Source organism: Tachysurus vachellii, chromosome 4 (genome assembly GCF_030014155.1).
Source record: "Tachysurus vachellii isolate PV-2020 chromosome 4, HZAU_Pvac_v1, whole genome shotgun sequence".
Taxonomy (NCBI): Eukaryota; Metazoa; Chordata; class Actinopteri; order Siluriformes; family Bagridae; genus Tachysurus; species Tachysurus vachellii.
In genome coordinates, this window is record NC_083463.1 from 17,716,058 (window position 1) to 17,739,105 (window position 23,048).

Sequence of the window (23,048 nt, forward strand, 5' to 3'; positions counted from 1 at the left end):
TTATGTAGCCTTTATGTAACTTTTGGTGATTTTCTGAGTCACCTCAGACTTGCTCATTGGGGATAAATACATATACATACATACATACATACATACATACATACATACATACATACATACATACATACATACATACATACACACTGTGAACTATATATATTTTGAATTTTTATTATATTAATTCTTTATATTACTCCTTATGTTTATCTTCTGTTCTATGTTTATGTTCTGTAAAGCTGCTTTGAGACAATGTCCATTGTAAAAAGCGCTATACAAATTAACTTGAATTGAATTGAATTGAATTGAATTGAATTGAATAATAACCTCTGCCTTCTTTTGTTTTCAGGCATAGCTGGTAATCCAGTACAGTTCAATGAGAATGGGGATGCTCCAGGCCGCTATGATATTTATCAATATCAGATAAATAACAAAACAGCAGAGTACAAAATCATTGGCCAATGGACTGACCAGCTCCATCTTAATGTAAGCCTCCTCTTATAAGGCTTTTTCAGAATATGACAATACATAATGTATATTTCATTTCTCTTATGCCTTTTCCATGCTTCGTACTATGTGTCTTGTTGCATGATTAATGCCTGATTTACTTAATGATTTGTTTGAGTAATGATTAAAGAAATGCCTAGGAGAAACCCCCTAATTATACAATTGTGGCAAGCTGTGAAAAAAAATGAGTCAGTATAGATTTTTAAGCAAGACTGATTTTTAGTTATGAGCTGCTGTGAATAATAAGTGATATGTTTTGCATCACAGATACCCGAGATGCAGTGGCCAGGTGGTATAAAGCAAATACCTTCCTCCATCTGCAGTCAGCCTTGTAAACCAGGCTGGCGTAAGAAGGTTGTAAAAGGCATCCCGTGCTGCTGGCATTGTGAACGCTGTGATGGTTACCAGTACCAGGCAGACGCTTTCACCTGTAAAATGTGTCGCTTTGACTTGCGGCCCAACAAGAACCATACAGGCTGCCAGCTAATCCCAATCATCAAGTTGGAATGGAGCTCACCATGGGCTGTTATACCTGTACTCCTGGCTATCATGGGCATTATGGCTACATTGTTTGTGGTGGTCACCTTTGTACGCTACAATGACACTCCAATCGTGAAGGCATCAGGAAGGGAGCTCAGCTATGTCTTACTTACAGGCATCTTTCTTTGCTATGCCACTACATTCCTGATGATATCATCTCCTGATGTTGGGATTTGTGCACTCCGGCGCATTTTCCTAGGACTGGGGATGAGTATTAGCTATGCTGCATTGCTAACCAAGACCAACCGTATTTATCGTATTTTTGAGCAGGGAAAGATGTCAGTGAGTGCCCCACGCTTCATAAGCCCAGCCTCCCAATTGTTGATCACATTCAGTCTGATCTCAGTTCAGCTATTAGGGGTGTGTATTTGGTTTGTAGTGGACCCTCCTCAGTCTTTTGTTGACTATGAGGACCAGCGGATGGCGAATCCAGAGTTAGCACGGGGTGTGCTCAAGTGTGACATCTCTGACTTGTCACTCATATGCCTGCTAGGGTACAGCATGCTGCTAATGGTCACATGCACAGTGTATGCCATAAAGACACGTGGAGTGCCTGAGACCTTCAATGAGGCGAAGCCCATCGGTTTCACCATGTATACCACCTGCATTATCTGGCTGGCCTTCATACCTATCTTCTTTGGCACGTCACAGTCAACGGAAAAGGTAGGAAATGAGTCTGGAACAACAAATCATGGCAGAAATATAACATGGTATTTTCAAAGCGTGTTTTTTTTTTTTTTAATTTAGTGCATACAAGTTGAGTGGTGAGAGCTAGTGAGTCAGGTTTTTGTCTTTAATCAGGCTGCAGCATATTTATGACCTGTAATATATAAACATTTGATGGCTATATTAACAATGATGGGTGCACCTGGATAACAAGAACCTTCTTCTTTGCTGATCCTGTAACTGTGTCAAAGATGAAAGAGGCTTTCAAACAGCAAGGCCATCGAACGTTGACTTTCTGGAGATGATGCAACATACTGATAGCAAATGCCTCTGAAAAAAAAACCTAAATAAATGAGGAAGGACTCATGAGGGAATCCTTTCAAGAATTCATTAAGTTTCAGCTCAGACCTTTATTCTGTATTACTCATTTCAATCAGAAAACCTAGGACCTTCTGCCCGTAGGATTTAGATAAGAATCCTTTTTACCCCCCTTCTCTTTAAGTTTCACAATACATTATTGAATTAGCTTTATCTGTTAGATCAAGCTGAGCATGTCATGCCAATAAAGGAATTGCTTTTCCTAAATACAGGTTTTACTGAAATCTCTAACCAGGTAAAAAAGGTAAAGAAGAATGGCTAGAGTCATCTGAGTACAAGTTAGTGTTCAATTAAAAGAATATTCAGTATAATACTTTGCACATGCCCAAATGTTCTAATCCTGTTTGTAATTAGTAAACCACTGTGTTAACAGAATGGTCAATATTTCTCTTCTTTCTGGTAAATTATTTGGGAAACTCCTTTACCAAACACGGGGCCCATGCTCCATAAATAATGAATAAATCAATTATTGTTTGCTATCAGAGGGATAGTGGAGAGAAGCAGGGATTTTTCTTTGCACATTTTTGGAACTTACACTTAGGGCTGATGATAAGGATGTAAGTGTCACATGGCATATTTACACTGTCATATTTGCCCCAAATTCTGACAGGAATCTACACTTCAAAACATTCCAGGCTTAGCATCATCAGAGTTGACAAGCATATATGAGACTGGCAAGGGTAAGATGGCTTTGCTTTTAGAGCAATTAAATGTATCTTTATCCTCCTGGCACTTAATTTACCTTATCTGTCTGCCTTGTCACCCACTTACCACCAGGTCTCTAAAACAGAACGCCCACTCCATCATTTGTGTCAGTGTTTTATGTCAAACTGAAGACAATAAATGTCACTAGGGGCATTATGAATCTTTTACACCTGGCCATGTGAGTTGGTCTCCATTGTATGTAATAGGTCTGCTGAGTGCTTCAAATTCTAATGATAGGGCTAGCGTTGCAAATTGGTCAATACTGTGGAACTGTGGAGGATGATTGCTACTACTCAGCCTGAAGCTTGGAGGAGGGTGTGGTTTACAGTATTAAATTTCAGTGTGTTGCCTCTCTGTGGTACTCCTTTAATTTGCTTGTCAGTGTAACAATTTCATGCAATACTATAGTCTTGAAAATGAGACAAGGGCAACAGGACAGTGAGATCCAAGGATAACTGTCTTTATTCTTTATTCAGTTGTTATGATGTTTGTAGGAGATTCTCCTTTGGTTTTGTTGTTGACAGAGTAATTACTGTCTGTGAAGTGAAAGAGCTTGATCGGCAATGCATTACATGCAGGTGTGTGTTTCAGAGCTTGAAAGCATCATGAAACGTATTCACTGAGGGATGAGTTATCTTTATAGAAGTGTAAATTGTTATTAAAGTAAAATTAGTTTATTAGTGTACATTGATTCCATCCAGAATGAATTCTCCCACCTTGTGCCCAGTGTAGCTAGGATTGGCTCCGGATCTATCGTGAAAATGACGATACTGAAGATGAATGACAAATTAATGACTGTTTGTACAGTATGTCTATTTTGCATAAGTATCTGTATGTGTTACTTTTCTAAGCCACATTTGAAAAGAAAAAATCTCTGCTTTCTATAAATTAATCAATCACTACATTTCTATATAATCATATGTCTATAAAGTCATACTGTGATATTTCAGTCAGCTAAGTTATTATCATGCTAGCTAACATTTGAGAGATTAGAAATGAAGCTGTTGTTAATTAACCTTGGCTAATGGTTTTGCACGTCCTTGGTTCTAATTAGAGCCACTAATTTACCATTAGTAACTAAAATCAGTGTGTGATCTGAGGCAGTCACTTATTTACTTTTGCTTCAATACCTTTAGAGTATTCAAGAGTTTATATTATAGCAAATATTTGTAATTAATAATGGATTTTTTTTATGCACATGAAACTTTACTATATATACAGCATGTTGAGACATTATATTTGAAGATTATTCAAAGTCATCCATTTATCCACTAAATGCCACAAAAATCATGCAGGGTGACAGAAAATGAAGTAAAATAATACATCGAATAAATATATGGAAAATCATATACAGCAATGTTTATCCATTTTCATGCTATTGGAAATGGAGGTCTGTATCCCTTATAACCCGGCTACTGATATGTACATTAATACTGCATGAAGGTCGGATTTTAACAAATGACTATGGATGAAGGAGTGGCGTGGTCACCAGCATAGAGATAACATTTTGAGAAGGATAGCTAAAACCTGGATAAAAGGATTAGGATTATCTTTCCATTATCTGGATTTTGTATTCTGGATGTCAGCAAGACTTTCTGATGGACATCAAAAAGAAATGAAAAGAGGATACAGTTTGGAGACCATGCTTTTTCCAACTGGCCTGTTGCTTCAATTCAATTGGTCTTTGCACAAACCTGCCAACAGTACACTACTACACAATTACTTGCTCCATCATTTGCTCAAAGGGGACAACAGTAAACTTATTTTAAGAAATTAGAGATATAGGCTGTCAGCTGTGGGCCAACTGTTAACATTTTACCTGCATAGTTCAATAAAACATGACACAAGTTAAAATGACAATGACTAATCAGCAATACTGGTGTTTAGTAGGGATGAGCGAGTACAGCATTATCTGTATCTGTATCGGGGCTGGGGCTTTAACTGGTAATAATTAATTTGTAATATTTATAACACTAGCTTACTACCTTTATGTTTTTATGAAATACAGCAAAAACGTGTCACACTCAGTGTCTGGTTACTGGTTAGAGACAGCTGAAGGTTTAAAAAAGAAAAAAATCTCCGACAGGCAGAGACGCTCGTTTACCAGAACTCTACTGGTTAGTAAATACGTATTATTAACGTTACAACCCGAAGTAAAAAGCTGAAGAAACCCTAAACGTTAACGGAAAAGACCCGCGAACCCGAGTGAGTGAGGGAGAGACAGAGAGCTGTTGTGTGTGTGACTGTGAGTGAGCAGAGCGAGACACAGCAACACAATACATCTGTATGTGTGTAGGGGAGGGGCGCTGTGACTAGCCTATCACAGAACGCTGACACAATCAGCTACCCAATGATGATTTTCATTCAATCCGAGCACAGATATTGACTCGTATTACTCGTATAATACTCTTACTCGGCAGAAGTGCTTTATCCGCTCATCTCTAGTGTTTAGTCTGATCACCCTATTAGTATTGTTATTGTGTAGACACTTTAAACAAAGACTATGTGCTGCACAGTGACCTTATCATATATAGTAATTAGAAGCATAGGGTTCATCTTTATGAGCATGGAAAGCATGAACACTCTGTAAAGCTAATGCAACAGTGGGATTGCATTTTTTTTTAGATGATTCAAGGAGCCCTTGTGATTTGAAACGGTGGTTGTGTGCGTGCATGTGTGTGTGTGTGTGTGTGTGTGTGTGTGCGTGCAACTTCAAAAAATTAACATGTTTGCTGTTAATTAGGTTTTGATATATTGATTGAAATGCATAGACAGTGTTACAGCAATGATGAAATAAGAAGTAGATAGAAAGAAGATAGAAAGAGAAAGGAAACTGAGGGCTTGAGCAAAACCAATAATAATATTGTAAACTGATTCATAACCCTCAACTCACAGAATAGAAACAATTATAATAATCTTTAAAAATAAAACATGCCTTAGTTCATGGCCCTTCAAAGGGAGCTGAAAAGGTTGATGTGGCCAAACCCTTAACTGAGTTTGATCCCCTTGACCTAGTTTTGGTACAGTAGCTAATGGAGGAAATGATATAGTAGAGGTCTACATATATACACCCTATATGTCCAAAGCAGAGGTAAAGTAAAATTAAATCTTTGCACTTGATATTATAAATGAGAAGCTGTTCTCTATTTTTGATACCAAATGGTTTCTATAGAAATACAAATATTATAGAAGAATGAGGGCATGTTTGCTTATTGAATTCAAATCAGTTTATGAACCAATGCTAAAAACACTGTTTGTCTAATCAAAAACAAAACTTTCCACTATTTTCCATGGAATTTGCTTTTTTTACTCAATCATGAGACTTTCCAATGTACAGTAATAGGATTGCATACACACATCTAGTCAAAATCTACACAACATTCTCAATGCCTGCTGCTTGCATGCTTGTGGAATATGGCAAACATTTTAGCACAACGTTATCTGTGAATCAGTGTTAATGGATGTTCTTAATATTCTCCTTTTTATAGCTTCAGACAAGTTACAATGTTTATTCAGTTGCTGACGGTAGTCAATCATGTGTTTCTGGCTAAATGACACCCCAAAAATAGATTATACCAATTATGCAAAGGAGAGAATTTCCATTAAAGGAACTTTAGATGAATCTGCTTACTAAATGGCAAGAGTATTTTAAGAAGGACTGCTGACCTAAAACACTGGCAGCTATAAATCACACATACTGAACGATGGCTGAAATTAGCAGATCAAAAACATCTTCTCAGATAGCAAATAGTGGGTTTTATTGTCTACTGAGATAATATATCCTCCTGCAGACAGACCAGAATCTAATGATATAAATAAGCTAATTCATTGCCTTACTACATAAGTAATTAATTTTGATTAATGCACAGACTGCATTTAAAGGTGTCAAGGGACTCAGCTATCTGAAGTAAATTTATTCCATTAAGTGGCTACAGAAAAATAGAAGAATGCTGCCTTTCTTCATTTGGGATCAAACTGACTTAACAGACTCAACCTACAGAACAGGATTTAATGTTTGGTTTTATCGCATTTGGCAAACACCATTATTCAGAGCATCTTACATTGCTCTCTTTTTTTTTTTATTACAACTGAGATGTTAAGGGTTAAGGGCCTCATTCAAGTGCCCAGCAGGTTTGTTATCTCAACCTTTCAATCAGCATTCTAACCTCCAAACCACTAAGCTACCACTACCCTTCTTTACTGCCCTATCTTTGCCATGATGTAAAAAGCAGTAGGTTGATTTGAGATTTGCTGTTGATGGTTATATGCAAAGATAAAAGCTCTGAAAATATCTTTGATGACCACGGGGAGCTAATGGTTGAAACATAGGTGAACCTGGGAAAATTAAATACTAAAGAATTAAAGAATTCAGGCTGCTACATTTTGTTTTGGTTGCGAACAATAAATGGCAGGTGCATTGGCACTACTCAAGTTCCGAGGGGACTAAAAAAAGCATAATCGTTATATATCCAGCTTCTGGTTTACTGAAGAACCCTGCAGACTAAATAAGTTTTCCAATATGTGCCAACAAAAGATTTCATATGCTTTCAGATAACGTGATCAGAGAGTTTGCAAATGGAACTGCCAAAATAAGAATGTTGACAAGTTGGAAAGTGAGTATTTGATGGGGGACGGAGAGAATGAGTGAAATGTCATAAACATAGCCATAGTAGAGGAAGTCATGTGCAGATGTTGCATCACTATTAGAAGGGGTTTAGAGGAAATGATCAAGTACACCAAGCACTGAATCATGTCGGATAAATTTGAGGTAAATAAAGTAAATCACTGCTGGACTATGCTGTTCCAGTAAATCCAAAGATAATAAGGATGGTTTAACAATGCTGCCAGAATGGCGCTCTGAGAACACAGTCAACCAAAACTAAGAATATATGTGGGATTTTTATTTTGGCTTGTACCTTTGTGTCTTTATCAAAACTTTGCAGCTTTCCAGCTTGCTCACTGCTTTTCACTTTGCTCTGCTCATGGTTATACACGAGATCTGCTCGCTGTGAGAGAGAAAGAAAGTGAGCACATAAATATAAGTGAGACAGAAATCAGGTGTTCCATATTTACTCATTACACCTCTAGCTCGTTCTCCCAACACCTCCATGTCAGTGCATGCACATGCTAAACCACACCCACATTGCATACCCGCACAGCCAGATGCCTGCCATGTCAGGCATGAGATAAAATTCAGCTTGTAACTTGACAACTTATGCTCTGCAGGGAGGCAAGAGATTGTCTCCTAAGAAGAGAAGTGGAGAAAAGGAGATGAAGAAGAAAGATCTTAAATGAGATGAGGGCCACTCGAGCTGAACATGTTCTCAATTATTAAATTAGATTAGATCCATCCAGTGGGCCTATGCAGTATAGTATAATTTTTACATCCAATTTGTGGTTGTATTGGGTAATTGTTTATTCTCCTATATAGTACCGGTTAATAACTGGAGTGAATCACATCCTATTGAGTTTTTGGCACCATGAATGAACATGGAAAAATATCCACGCAACCCTTATGACAACAACTCTGGAAAACTTGTAGATACAATTAAGTAAATGCATATTAGATTTGTATTCAAAACATTGATTTTCTTCCCAGTTTCATTGCATTGTGGATGAAATTTAAGTAACGAAATGTCCATATAACTGAGCAGTGGAAATAAGCTTGTCCCATAATTATTTTTGTCTTTAGTGTAGTGGTATTATTTAGCTGAGTAGTTAATCAAAAGGCAAAAATGGTTAATTACTGTACGTATACAAATTTTAAAGCTTTTTTTTTTTTGGAAAATATATGTCATAATGGTTGAGAAATTTTCTTCTAAACTGGTTAACTGATGAGCAATGAATGAATACCTACTTGAATGAGGCACAATATCCTGAGGCAGTACAGCATCTGAAAGGTTGCACAAGAGCAATCAGACTCTTGGAACTCGAGTCAGTGTAATTCACAATCTGTATTCTTGTGCCAGGTGTTTTGCTAAAGAGGGTCTTGCACTATTAAAGAGCTCAGCAACAGATGCTGGTCACAGAGTCAGTGCTACAAGGATCTTTGTGCTGCCTAGATGCTACTGTATATAAAATACAATTATTATACACCCTGAACAGGGTGGCAAAAGGATCGGTTCTGAAGTTACTCCTGGGGTATGTTTGTGCATGTGACTAATGATCTCTGATCTGTCTGATATGTCTAACATCAAGAAAACACTTGCATCATTACACTAGGTGCTACACCAAGTCACCAAGTTTGAAATCTTACAGTATATTTAGATGGTCTGTTTCAAACGCTTATTGTGACAGTATATTTGACTTTAAAATCATCTTAGCCACTCTGTAAAAAAACAAATCTACCCATTATACAATTTGCAGTCAATATGTTTTGGCATCTCATGTATTTTTATGTTGCAGTTATTACTGTTAAAAAATAGGAAGTTTGGGAATAATTCACCCATTATTTATATCACATTTGCTTTCTAACATACTTAAGAGTTAAATAAGTTAAATAGGTTGAATTTACCACCCTCCAAAACATTTCTTTACTGTAAAAATCAGATGTTTCAACTTGTATGGCTACCGTTAGTTCATTAGACCCTGTATGTAATCTAGGGTGCACTTGATTTCTGTCAATTGATTGTGCTGTAAAATGCAGTCCTGTGCTTGAAAGCCTCAAATGTTTGCACCGTAAAGTGGGAAAATTTCTACTGATCAGCCAAGGACATTGAAGTATTATATATTTTTTGTTTTCACTCCATTTTTCTTAATGCACTAGCAATTAGTTTTGCTGCAACACACTGATATATAATGAAAGACCTGTTTTTTTCATTGTGAAGAAGCTCCCCCACACTGGATTGCTTCTGACAAGGACTCTTTGCCCAAGACAGTGGACAGAGATCACAGCAATGAGTCACTCTTAATAATATTGTGCCAGAAACCATGTGCTGAGTTTATGTATAAGGGAGGACAAACACAGCAGTGTTTTAAAGCAACAGCAGGAGGTTTGCAGTAAAGCTGAGATAAAGTTGAATCATTAGTGCATATTGGTAATGTGAGAGCTGGAAAATATTGTGCACACACATATACTCTTTTCTAAGTCTGCTTGCTTAAAAGTCGAACATTGTTTAAAAGCATGCTTTATATTTAATGGACAGCATACATATACAGTAATCACCTGGATATCCAAATACTCAATTCATGGCATTATGTATTTCATAATGCTTTTGCATGTGTGTTTTTAAACTGAATATTGCTTACATAACACAACACATCTGCTACAGTAGTGTATTACATGCTTCCTTTATGAGCGAATTCACTCATGTGAAGTGATGTGTACATGTCAAATCAAATTTTACAAAATGAAGTTAAATGCATATTACAGGCAGATGGTAAATATAAAATGAATAATGTAGAAACCTTTGCTGTTTTTCTTTCTTTTTGTTGTTTGTCTTATACAGATGTACATCCAGACAACGACTCTAACAATTTCAGTGAGCCTGAGTGCTTCTGTGTCTCTGGGACTGCTCTATATCCCCAAAATCTACGTGGTGCTTCTCCACCCTGAGCAAAATGTGGCTAAGCGGAGCACACGCAGCTTGAAGGCTGTGGTCACTGCCGCCACCATGTCCAACAAATTCAACCCGAAGGCCAGCCTGCGGCCTAATGGAGAGGCCAAGACCGAGCTGTGTGAGAACCTGGAAACTCAAGGTAAGAGAGTTTAGCGTGAAAGCAATGGCTGTCCTATTTGAACATGCAGCTGGTGCCAGTAACAGGCATCATAGACAGTTGCCTATAGGGTCTCTGTGTTGCCTGGGGCCTTCAGTTCAACACTCTGGTTCAATGGAAACAGCAAATTCATTCTTTCATCTGCAGTAACCATTTTATCCTTGTTAGTGTTGCAGTGGATTGCAGAGCACCACACATGTATACCTTTGAATAATCATTCACATCTGGGTCATTTTAGAGTCACAAACCACCTACACATATACTTTTTGGGAGGTGGAAGGAAACCTACACAGACATCCAAAGAACATCTGTAATAACACAGCTACATTAACCTAAGCTCTGTATAGAACTGAGGGCTTATGCGCTGTGAGGAGAGAACAGCACTGCTGTGCCACTTGAAAAATGTATCTGTGGATTCAGATATACATTTACACATAGGCATTTTATTGATTAATTTTTATAACATTTCTTTCTAGTATATCGTCACTGTCGGGCGGAATCCTCGTATCTCCAAAACCGTTATTTTTCAGGAAATTAAAAAAAAACGTACCTTATCTGCACTGCACAAGGTTTAGTCCGCGTTGCAGTGGATTGTCTTGCGCTAAATTCCTGTTCTCAGACGAGCACCAGAACTAGCGGGGGTCAAGATTTTTTTTTCTTTGAGCCCAGTGTTTTGAAGACATTTACCTCAGAAGACGTGTTGATTCATTGCGACTGCTCTCTGATGACGCGAAGCTCTCCCGCGGAGTGAGGAAGAGGTGGACAGTTGAAGTGTCCAATGGAGTTATGAGATTTGCGCTCAAGCTATTTTCAAGGCTTTAGATTGGTTAATAACTTGTAAAAATAACAGACCCAGGTGGGGACTGACCAATAGCATCGATATGTGAAAAAATATGATTTGGACATACGATCATACGATTTGGACATACGAGGTTTCCGCCCGACACCGACTATATATATATATATATATATATATATATATATATATAAATATATATATACATATATATATATATATATACTAGACCCCTGGCATTGGTGAAGGCTGTATTTCCATTTGCATCTGGGGCTAGAGTGACCTTCCAGTATCACTTTGTAAAGTCTACAGTGGGAATGTCCTGTCCTGTCCACCAGGTCATCCACTCAGGGGAAGGGGTATCTGTGAAAGACTGAAACCTGGTTGAGCTTCTGGAAGTCATTGCATAGATGAAGGCTCCCATCTGACCTTGAAACAAAGATCATGGGGCTGGTCTTTGTGCCGGCAGACCCCTCTATAATACTGTCCTGCAGCATTCGGCCTGTTTTCTCCTCTATGCCTCAACGGCAGGCTTCGGGGACCCTATAAGGCCCGCAGGGGTCTTGATCTCATGGTGGACCAGGTGTGTGAGGACAGGGGTTGACCAACTCCATCAGGTCCTGCAGCTGGGACAGAGTGAGATCAGCCCCTCTCTGTACCAAGGTGCAGGTTGACATGGTATAGTTTAGTGTCTGCATTCTTACACAGCTGTTGCAGGTGATAGTTGACAGCTCCCACCCTGTTGAGGACTGTGGACTGTGGGCCCTGCCACTGTGCAAGAAACTTACATGCAGCATTGGGGATGAGCAGTAGCACTTTGTTGCCAGGTTGAAATCATCTTGTCTGTGCTGGTTGTTTGTACAAGCATTGCTGATCTCGTTGTGTAGCCTTCATGTGTTCTCTTACAATAGGATTGACTTTCTAAATGCGGTCTTCAATTCTTGCTATTAGAGAGTGTTAGGGATAGAGCTGCTCCTTCCACACTTTCAACAACCCCCCAAGTCATGGCCAGAAAAGTAGCTTGAAGGAAGTGAAGCCAATGGATGCTTCTGGGCCCCTAACCATACCCTTAACCCTCAATTGCTCAGTCATATAAAAATAGGATAAAATATAAGTTACTCTGTATAGGTGTGTCTGCTAAATGCTGGAAATGTAAATGTAATATTAACAGGTGCCTCCTCTTCTGAGGATGTCTGAACACCCCCCATGGGGCTGGACTCCGGTGCTGATGGGGCATTGATAGTGGGGCTTTGGTAGGGAAAGGCATTTGGTATACATTTCCCACCAATGAGACATGGCTGCTCTGGGCGTAGTTGGGGTATTGCAGCACACAGCCTGCTAAGCAAGGCTTGTTGGCTCACGGAGGTGTGGGAGTCTGGCTTGGTGGGCATGGGCTTATCTGAAAGTCTAAAAAAGCTGCAACATAAAACATAAAATAATGTGAAAAAGCAAGATAATGGCTACATGTAATTCTTAAAAAAAAAAGCCAGAACATAAAGAGTGATACTATAATATTTATATCATATAAATTACATCTAATTGACAGTTCTCTTAGCTTCAGCTAAGTGAAAATAAGTGTAAGCAAGTTGCTGTGTTGCTGCAAGTGCTGCACTGTCTCTAAACAAAAAAATAATACAAAGAGCTAATCAAACTGGGAAGCATATGTTTATCTGTTTTTAATCTTTTATTATAGTCTATATAATTAATAACAACTGTAAAGCCACAAGCTGTTAATTAACTGTTATTTTTAGTCCAGTACTGAAACATACACTTATTACTGAAACATACTAATTTCACTTAGTTTTAGCTGTTTCTATTAGTACAGGATGAGCCACTAATGTTTCATTACTTGGAGTTTAACTTTTTGTAATGCTTTTCATCAATGCCATAGCTAAAAGTTTACTGTAGATATGTTGCTGTGTTAATCCTGCAACGTACTTTCAGTGATTTTGAGAATAGAAGTCTGCACTTGACTGCTTTTTCAAATCTCACCTCCCATAAGCTTCTGAAGGAATTCTACACTACATGAATTAAGTTGAAATAAAAATCTGTGGTATGGTGAATTCCATTGTGACTCCCCTTACTCCCCTAAAGTAAATGCTCCCCAAGTGCTCCATGTAGCCCAAAACGGGAGAATCTGAAATTCCCAGTGACCACTGGCATTGCTGAAGGCTGTATTTCCATTTGCATCTGAGGCTAGGGTGACCTTTCAGTATCACTTTGTGAAGTCTAGAGTGGGAATGTCCTGTCCTGTTCACCAGGTTATCCACTCAGGGGAAGGGGTAGCTGTGAAAGGCTGAAACCTGGTTGAGCTTCTGGAAGGCATTGCATAGATGAAGGCTCCCGTCGGACATTGGAACAATGATCATGGGGCTGGTCTGTGTGCTGTCAGACTCCTCTATAATACTTCCCTAATGTAAATGAAGGCTTTGGTCCAGAATAATCAATTAGGATGAAATTTCATGTGAATCAATGCACCAGCAAATTACTGGAAACCATTATACATAAAGTATTTCTAAACCAGTTATCCAACTTCTACAAATTTTTAAAGTATGCTGTATGAGTTCCTGTTTTACATTTTCAATTTCTGTGATGAAAATAACCCTCAGCTGCAAAGGTATCATTTAAACAAAAATCATTCGCTTCTAGTAAAAGTTGAATTGGCTCTTAAATATGCTGCTTACCATTTCACAAGGTAGCAGATGATTTGCTCTTCAAACATTACTCACAAGAAGTAAAAAGTTAAATTGGCAGTCTCATTCACAGCTTGGACATGGCCCATTGTAAATTATCAAAAGGCAAAGTGGTTTACTCACAGTAGTCTCTCAATAAGTCTCTAATTTGAATATGTATAAAACAATGCTGCAGGCAGATGGGCTATACAAAAAACACCAATAAAGCCATAAACAGCTGAATCAGCAGTAACAACTCTGTGATTAAGTGTACCCTCTCTGCCAACCTGTACAGACAGAGACAGGAAGGTCTGAGGAAAGCGATAGCTTCCATATTATAGAGAATTTACACTGGGTTTAAATACTCATAAGTAATAGTACACATCGTCACAAATTCATATAGAATATAACCAGTGACAAACAAATAAGAACATGTCTCAGACTACTGCACAGGTAATTGATTTAAATGCCACTCTCACGGACAAGTTGAAGGAGAATTACAATTCTGATTAGACATTTTTTCTATTGCACTATCCATGACACCAAAAGCCCACATGGATTAGAGATAAATATATATTGCTGTTTCCTCTTTTTCAGGACTTAGCCCCAAACAAACATACATCAGCTATAGCAACCATGCAATCTAACAAAAATGAAAAAAAAAAAAAAAAAGGCTGATTCCTAAGAGTGACTTGTGGAAGACAGCTTCATAAGGTGAACCAATCTTCTGGTTTCCAGATGGAGGAGAGATTTGAACACAGCCTGCTGAATCCATCCATACCTTCTGGTCTAAGAAGATCATGAGAAGACCCTGAGGGAAAAGTGGGAAGTCCAAGGTGTTTCAGTGATGGTACTGTATGTCACATCAATATCTGGCATCTGGCAGAAGTGACCTCATGCTGGAACCATTTACAAAATTCCATTACAACTTCTTTTGTCATTTGTCTTATAATTTGATGTCATTGCTGAAATGACACCAAAATAACTACCAGGCTTCTACATCACTTTCAGGTGTTCACACATAGGGGGAGTGACTGAGCTCTCTCTTTCCTGGCAGGGGTTCTCATGTTTTCCTCTTGGTAATGGTGACAAGAGCAAAATCCATTGTTTACAGATGTTGAGCATGCTGGTTTGGTTTGGGCATCCTGTGTTGTGTTTTTTTTTCTTTCTTTCATTTTGATAACATTTCTGGAATGCATTTAAACCATGTTGCTGTGCTCTTATCACACTATGAGCCCTTATGATAGACTGTTTTAGGTATAAGGAATTTTGGGGTAATGTTAGCTTGTGCTTGAGTACAAAAACTTTATGAAGTCTAACTCACCCCCGGCTGTGGTCCAAAAAAACTCCAAATATAGCTATCACTGCCAACTTTGGCAAAATGTCGAAATTGCAATTAAGTACTTAGCTCATTAAAGAGTATTTTACTCCTTGAGTCCCCTTGTTGATGAATTACTTTTAGAAGTGTCCAGATTCCAAAGAAAACTAAAATCTTAAGTTTCCTATTCTTATGAGCAATTTGAAAAGAGAAAATTAAAAACAGGATGCATAAGGACTGGAAATAGATATTAATATCAAGAGTTGTCAAGTGATATTTTGCAGCAATGCGTTTTGTGGATGTCCTGTGAAATTAAGATTCACCGCCTATGATTTCTCTTCTGTTTATTTCTGCACTGTTTGTGTTGCCGAATGCAATATGTTCATATTGACCGTGCTAAATAGCAACTTAATGTGTGTTCTGGTAATGTTTGCATTTGTCTAAAAATGCAAAAATAAAATGCAAAAAAAAAAAAAAAAAAACAAACAAAAAAAAAACAAGCAAACAAACAACAAAAAAAAAAACAAGAAGCTGAAAAAGAAATAAAACAAATAAATGGTGCCTGTATTGAAGTATTTGTAAAATATGAAAATTGAGGTATGTGAAGCATGATCATTTTTATACATAAGTTGTTTCTAATAAAAAATGTTTTTTTCCAGAATTTATTGTATATCATTTATATGTCCTTCATGGGTGACAGATAATTACCATATATTAATAATCAAATGCATATTCATATAAAATGAGTGACATTAATTCTGTTGGATTAGAATTAGAGTTGTGCAATACTGTGATTAGCTGGTGTGTCCAGACTGTGCGTTAAGAGTTATTCATGCAACTGTAATCCACAATGCCATAAAAGAAGGAAAACAGATTATTTATTTTAATGCAACTGTAATCTCCTTTATGTATGTCTGTGAAGAACATTTTCTGCATATTTTCAATTAAAAAGGATATTTTATTTTTTATTAATGGTGATTAAATACTCAGGTAGACAGAACTGGCAACAGAAGAGGGATTAAAGAAATGTGTTTAGGTAGAGATATATATTTTGCAGGAAATAGCCATCCATCATAGATTGAATTTAAAAAGGCCCATTAGTATTTGTGAGTTATGTGGGCCATCAGTTCAAACAGTGCAGAAGCAGACAGGTGCTATAAAGTAGAGCTATGGTAGTGAGACTCTTTGATGTAAAACAGCACGGCTTGAGATAAATTACTACCCACATCGGACTTATTTAGGTCCTGCTGTAATGTAGGATATAAAACAGGGTTCTGATTGGAATGATAATCCATCTTTCTGTCAAACTTGACAGCAATGTAGCAGTAGGGGAAAAAGTGAAGCAAAGGCAACAAAAGGTCCGATGGCAGAACACAGTAAACTGTATTGGCAAATTTGGAGATGTACAATGAACTGTAGATAATACTAACTCTACATTAGGTTATTCAATGTTGTAATACTGAAATTTGCATGTTCATTTGAGTATAATTGCAACAGGTATATTTTATAAGATGATGACTGGACATGTTCATTAAAACTCTTACTTAGATGGGGTTGTTGGTGTGTAACATGTCCCAGTTCAGTGAAACAGCACCACAGTGTGGTCGATAAATAAAGCCTCCAAAGTGTCCACACACACACACACACACACACACACACACACACACACACACACACAAATGCACAAGTCCATAAACCTATGCTTAAATAATGAATAACCCGATTTCACAAATGTAACACAAATTCAGATGAACAGATTATGAGAAACAAGGAACATGGGAAAGAGCAAAAGTAAAGCAATAGTCATTAACTATTAACTAACAACACAAAGTCTGCTATTATTGCAACACCAAAACTCTCACTCCGGTATCCTTTAAGAGTTAACAATTAACAATAAAGCATATCTAAGAGAAGCAAATCTGCACCATTTTATGAGATGACAAGCTCAGCAGAGCTTTCATGTCAGGTGTCAGAGCATGGCATAAAGAATTTTTATACGGCTGTGTCAAACCTTCCTCAAGTTGACCTAATTAAATAGAAAATAAAAGTAAATAAATAAATAAGTAAGTAAAAATAAAGCCTTTATAAAATAAAATATACCATAAATTCTTTGAAATTACCAGCTCAGATCTCAAGTAGACGAACAATTTTGAAGTAGCTATTTGTGAATGTTGTGCAGGATCTATACGTGAATCGTTTGTTCTCTCTTTCTTTCCATTTCTACTCCACCTTCATGGTCAGTTGGTTGTCAGTTGGTACCACGAACCCTGTGGTAAACAACCACTCACCAACTTGTCAGTAAGATGATTGATGTAATTTTTGCTTTTACTTGTCAGCAGAATGGTCTGTGTTATTTTCATCAGGGCAATTGTAACAATGCCCAAGAGAATTAAGACTCTAATCAAATCTCGGTTGGGGGGCCTGTATACAGAAAATTACTTCATGTTGGTGCTGTGGCGGCATTCATTTGCACTCGCTGAAAGATGAAAATAATGGTCCATCCATTCAGCATGGAAAATGCATCAAATAGGCCTACAAACCTATGGACACAGCAGAATTAGTTTAAAAATATCTAATTGTTATGAAAAGTGTATTTTTTTACGTTTTATTAAGCCTTGGAGGATGGTATGCTGGTACATCTTACTGTAACCAATATGTCCAATATCCCAAACCACATAACAGAGACACATAAACTTCCCGGAATCAATTGTGAGACAACACTAAAGAAAAATCAATGTAAGCAATAAGGATCTGAGGATGCTGCATTATCCAATTCCAAGTGCATTACCTTAAGACTGTGCTAAAAATTTATCAAAGGCAATGTCATATAAACAGAAACACATTGTATTAAAGATTAAAGATTATAATGTTTAATGTTAGTTTGTCATTTTTCATAAAAATGTACCAGATTAAAAATCTACCAGATACTTGGGTACCTTTATGTTCATGATAAAATGTTATGATAAAGATGTTTAAGCTTAACATTTTCTTTATGGCTGATAAAATAATGAATCTTTGTTTTTTCTGTCATTTTCTGTATTTTAACACACTGATGGTCACACTTAGAATGACCCATTTATGTAGTTTAAAGGCTATGATACATAACTGAGTATAATCTAAAGAAAATGTTATACTTACAGTTTTAAATCTCTTCAGTGTATGTTATATGGCCAAAAGTTTGTGGACACCTGACCAGCATGTCAACATATGCTTATTCAACATCCTTTTTAAGTAGTCCATTTGTTGTTATAATAACATCCACTCTTCTGGGAAGGCTTTCAAATAGATTTTGGCATGTGGTTGTGAGGATTTGTTGATTCAGGCACAAGAGCATTAGTGAAGTCAGGCACTGATGCCATGTGAGGAGGCTTGCTTTTCAGTGGAGACGATGTCAGGGCTCTGTGCAGGTCACTCAAGTTTTTCCACTCCATCCTTGGTAAACCATGTATACATGGAGCTTGCTTTGTTGACAAGGGCATTGCCATGCTGGAACATGTTTGGGCATCTTTGTTCCAATAAAGGGAAATTGTAATGCTACTGCATATAAAAACATTCTAAACAATTGTATTTTTTAAACTTTATATTCTGGGAAGAACCACATATGGGTGTAGAGGCCAGTTGTCTATAAAAGGCACAATTAAAAAAAGGTTGTGCTTTAAATTTCTCTTCTTAAGCATGCTGTTTTACAGCTTGCACTTAATTTTCAGTGCCTCCATGATGCAGGTGAGTAAAGTGAAAATGTTATGCAGTGCTGTAGCCCTCCAGGAATTAGGTTTCACCTTCGTGGTCTTCAGATTTTAGTAGGTAACACCTAGTGAATCATTACCATGTACTTATTTTATTTGCTAATTATTACCTAAATTTACTTCTTTTGAAGCATCCTGTGACATTAGAGTTAGACTTATCTAGATGCTGTTACTGGTAGATTTTATTTTTAAACACCTCATCAGTTAATTATCATGCACTCCATGAAGTGAATCAGGTGCTTAGATGCTGAAAATTCACAAAAGCGTGTAGGATGGGGTCAACACAAAGGCTTCTTATTCCAGCATGAGCTCCCTCTGCTCAGCCTCAGCTCACTCTGAAGTACAAGCTAAAACCCTTTCTTGTTAGAATTGTGAAGGGAGCTCAACATAACCATATTCATATTCTATTAAGCCATATGCTTGTGTGTGTTTGTGTGTTTGTGTGTGTGTTTGTGTGTTTGTGTGTGTGTGTGTGTGTGTGTGTGTGCGTGTGTGTGTGGTAAATTATAGCTTATCCATGCCCTGCACTTAACATATTTATAAGAACCAAAAGACATGGAAATCAAAGGAAATAATGAATGTAGTGGCAGTGTATAATAGGAATATGAATACAAGAAGCAATATTATAGCCAAGCAATCTCTTATCTTGTTGAGCTGTGGAAAGAAAGAGAGCTCATTTTCTCTGTTCTGCACTTGTAGTTCAAGGCTATCAAACATCCTGTTCACAATATTCTTAATGAAAAGCACTCTTTGATTCCAAGGTGTCATCATAAATGTTTACTTGCTCAGATCTGCAAGTTTCCTACCTTGTACATTGCAATCTCAAAATCCTAATCCAATTCTCAGGCAGCTCAGAAGCTTTCAGCAGACCACCAGGCTCAAAGTAAGTCTAAAGTGTAAATCAAATCTGGAAAAATAAAAGAAAAATGGTCACTTTTACAAATTAAACTGTAAGTGAAAACAATTAACATGAACAATTTTATTAAATCAATGGTAGAATTCTGAATTTGAAATTCAGATTATATAGAGTACATTGGTTTCTAAGTGAAGAATGCCTTTGGATTACAGAATATATATTGTCAGTAACACTGTTTGCATTTTAACAATGCTGTAGACCCTCCTGAGACATATCATGTTCCTGCATGGGAGCTGACACTAATCCTGCTCAGCAGGGCTGACGGGTAGCATATGATCCATCCTAAAAAATAATAATAATAATAATAACAGAGGACATGCTGGCAAGTTAAAACAACCTCACAGTGTGCTTCTTCTTTTTTTTTAGAAAATCACCTAATCTTTGCTACATGTACAACAGTTATAATCATTAAACAAGGAAGACATTGTAAGTAATGATTTGTATACAGTCCCTCTGCATATTTACCACCCACACCTCTCACTTTGCAGAAATAGCATAGTTGCTTCCAAATGCTGTTATAGACTTTTTCTTTCTTCATTTTAACAGTTGCATGCATAAACAGTTTGAATACATGTTTATTAAGGTGACAAAATAACAGTAATTGATATTGAATAGGTATAACAATCTATTTATGATGATGAATGGACAGTTTAGGATGCATCTACATATAAACTTTCCATTCATCCAGGTTATTCTTAGGTTAAGGCAATTTTCGGTTACCTACTCACTACTATACTGTATTTATTAGAGTATGAGTGATTATAAAAAAAAAAAAAGTTATATATGTTTCTTATTAATAGAAAAATCCATCCTGAATGACTTGCATATTAATCATTATAATTAAAATGGGATTCTCAGTGGCAGCCATTATATTTTATAATAAATCTTTGGATATACTAGTTTAAAGCATGGACATTTTGGTTTATATTCACTTACTCTGTGTTATTACCACTGTTATGTGTAAGTACTCTGTTATATGCATGTCGCTATGCTATTACTGTGTTATAAACACTGTTATGTATTATTACAGTGTTTTAGTCAATCATATTTGTTATATATTGTTGTCATATTGCTTTCTAAGTAAGATGATGTGTTATTAAAGCTTTATAAGCATGCTGACATGCTATAATTGTATTTTAAGTGTGTAATTACTTTGCTATAAGCTCTCTTACAGTACATGTAATTACTGTGTTATACAGTAGATAAGGTGATGCATATTATAATGTTTTAAAAGCATGCAAGCATGTTATCACTGTGCTGTCATGTGTAAATCCTATGTTCTAATCATGCTTATGCATTATTACAATGCTATAGGTTAGGGATGTCCTGATCCGATCACTGGTTTCAGACTCGATCGGAATCGGATGTTACCTCCCGATCAGGACTCAGATATATATGTAAATATATTCTCATTATTTTTAACACATCTATAGTTATGCGGTGGCACAGAGTTAGACCCTTTGACTCCACACAGAAACAGCAGCGCGTGCGGCATAACATCACTTTGTTGCAGAGACGCTATTGGTTAAAAGTAGAACACGGAAGCAGCTTGAAGCGGAAAGTGCGAGTATGTCTACGGTCTGGTGGTATTATATTACTGTGTAAAAAACACTGGTGACCGTGGCAGAGAAAAGGACCCTTGACAGACTGCTCTCCATCCTGGACAACACCCACCATCCTCTGCACAACATATTCACCAAACAAAGAAGTGTGTTCAGTGGAAGACTGCTGTCTCTGTCATGCTCCACCACAAGACTAAGGAACTCTTGTGTCCTCCTGGACATCAGACTGTACAACATCTCTCAAGTATGGAAGGGTGGAAGCACACAAACTGTGGAGTGACTTACTACATTTTTATATCTGTATTTACTTTTCTATTTGCTAGTGGATGATTGAATTTCCTCTGGGATCAGTATCTATCTATCTATCTATCTATCTATCTATCTATCTATCTATCTATCTATCTATCTATCTATCTATCTATCTATCTTGACACATTATTACAATCATATAAGCACATTGACATATGTAATTTTGCCACATGTAATTTTATCACACTGACACATAATTATATCCTCCTGTATATTTTTGTTTATAGTAATAACAATATATTTTGTTTATAGCACATACCCTTCTGTTAAATTCAGTTTATAGTAATAGCCATCTCTATATTATGTTCATAGCACATATATATTCATCTGTATATTAAATTCATAGTACATATACTGTATATTCATATGTATATTATATTCATAGTACATACACATCTGTAAATTACTGTTTATAGGAATAGCCATATATTTTGTTACAGCACATATCCTTCTGTAAATTTCAGTAAATCTGTATATTATGTTCATAATACACACACATCTGTAAATTACTTCCATATTACCACTGTATTTAACTTATTTAACTCTTGTAAACACTATATCCTGCACTTGCTACTATTGCACTCTGGTTAGACCTATACTGCATTTCGTTGCTTTGTACTTGTACATGTGTAATGACAATAAAGTTGAATCTAATCTAATCTAATCTAATCTAATCTAATTATTACTAGCTTATAAGTACACTTACATGTAAATACTGCGTTATGCTATTACACTGTTATAAGAATGATGTTATAATCCTAATTATTACTTTGTTATGATCACAATGATGTGTTATTACTGTAATTAATTGCAAACAAGTTATTACTTTGTTATAAGTGCTCTTAAATAGTGTTATCAGCACACTGATGCATTATTACACTGTTCTAAGCATGGTAAAACCATGTAAGTGCAATTACATGGTACTACCAAGTTATAAGTGTCTTTTCTGGTAATTACTGTGTTATAAGGTTTTTACATATAACTACTGAATCTTACATGTACTGTAACTACTGAGTTACTGAGTAGCACAATGACATGCTATTATTTTGTTATTAGCACATTTGTTATGTGTTATTACTGTAGCAATCCAACATGTAATTAGTGCTATATGCATGATGATGTGGCATTACTGTTTTAAAACCAAAAACATGTAATGACTGTGATATAGGTTTTCTTGTGTATAATTACTGTAAGTGCTCTTACAGAGTTTTTAATTTCTG

The 23,048-nt window shown here is 36.7% G+C and overlaps 1 protein-coding gene across 2 annotated transcripts in view; it reads left to right on the forward strand.

Annotated features, from left to right (window-relative positions):
• grm4 (glutamate receptor, metabotropic 4) overlaps window positions 1–15,647 on the forward strand; it is a 157,910-nt gene extending 142,263 nt beyond the window's left edge. The window contains exons 8-11 of one of the 2 annotated variants that reach the window (XM_060868120.1): window positions 347–483; window positions 772–1,707; window positions 10,242–10,491; window positions 14,575–15,647. In XM_060868120.1, the coding sequence (XP_060724103.1) occupies window positions 347–483; window positions 772–1,707; window positions 10,242–10,491; window positions 14,575–14,624 (1,373 nt within the window). In that variant the 3' untranslated portion in view covers window positions 14,625–15,647. The remainder of the gene's footprint in view (window positions 1–346; window positions 484–771; window positions 1,708–10,241; window positions 10,492–14,574) is intronic. The other variant, XM_060868121.1, reaches the window with a different exon arrangement.
• Window positions 15,648–23,048: the final 7,401 nt, after the last annotated feature.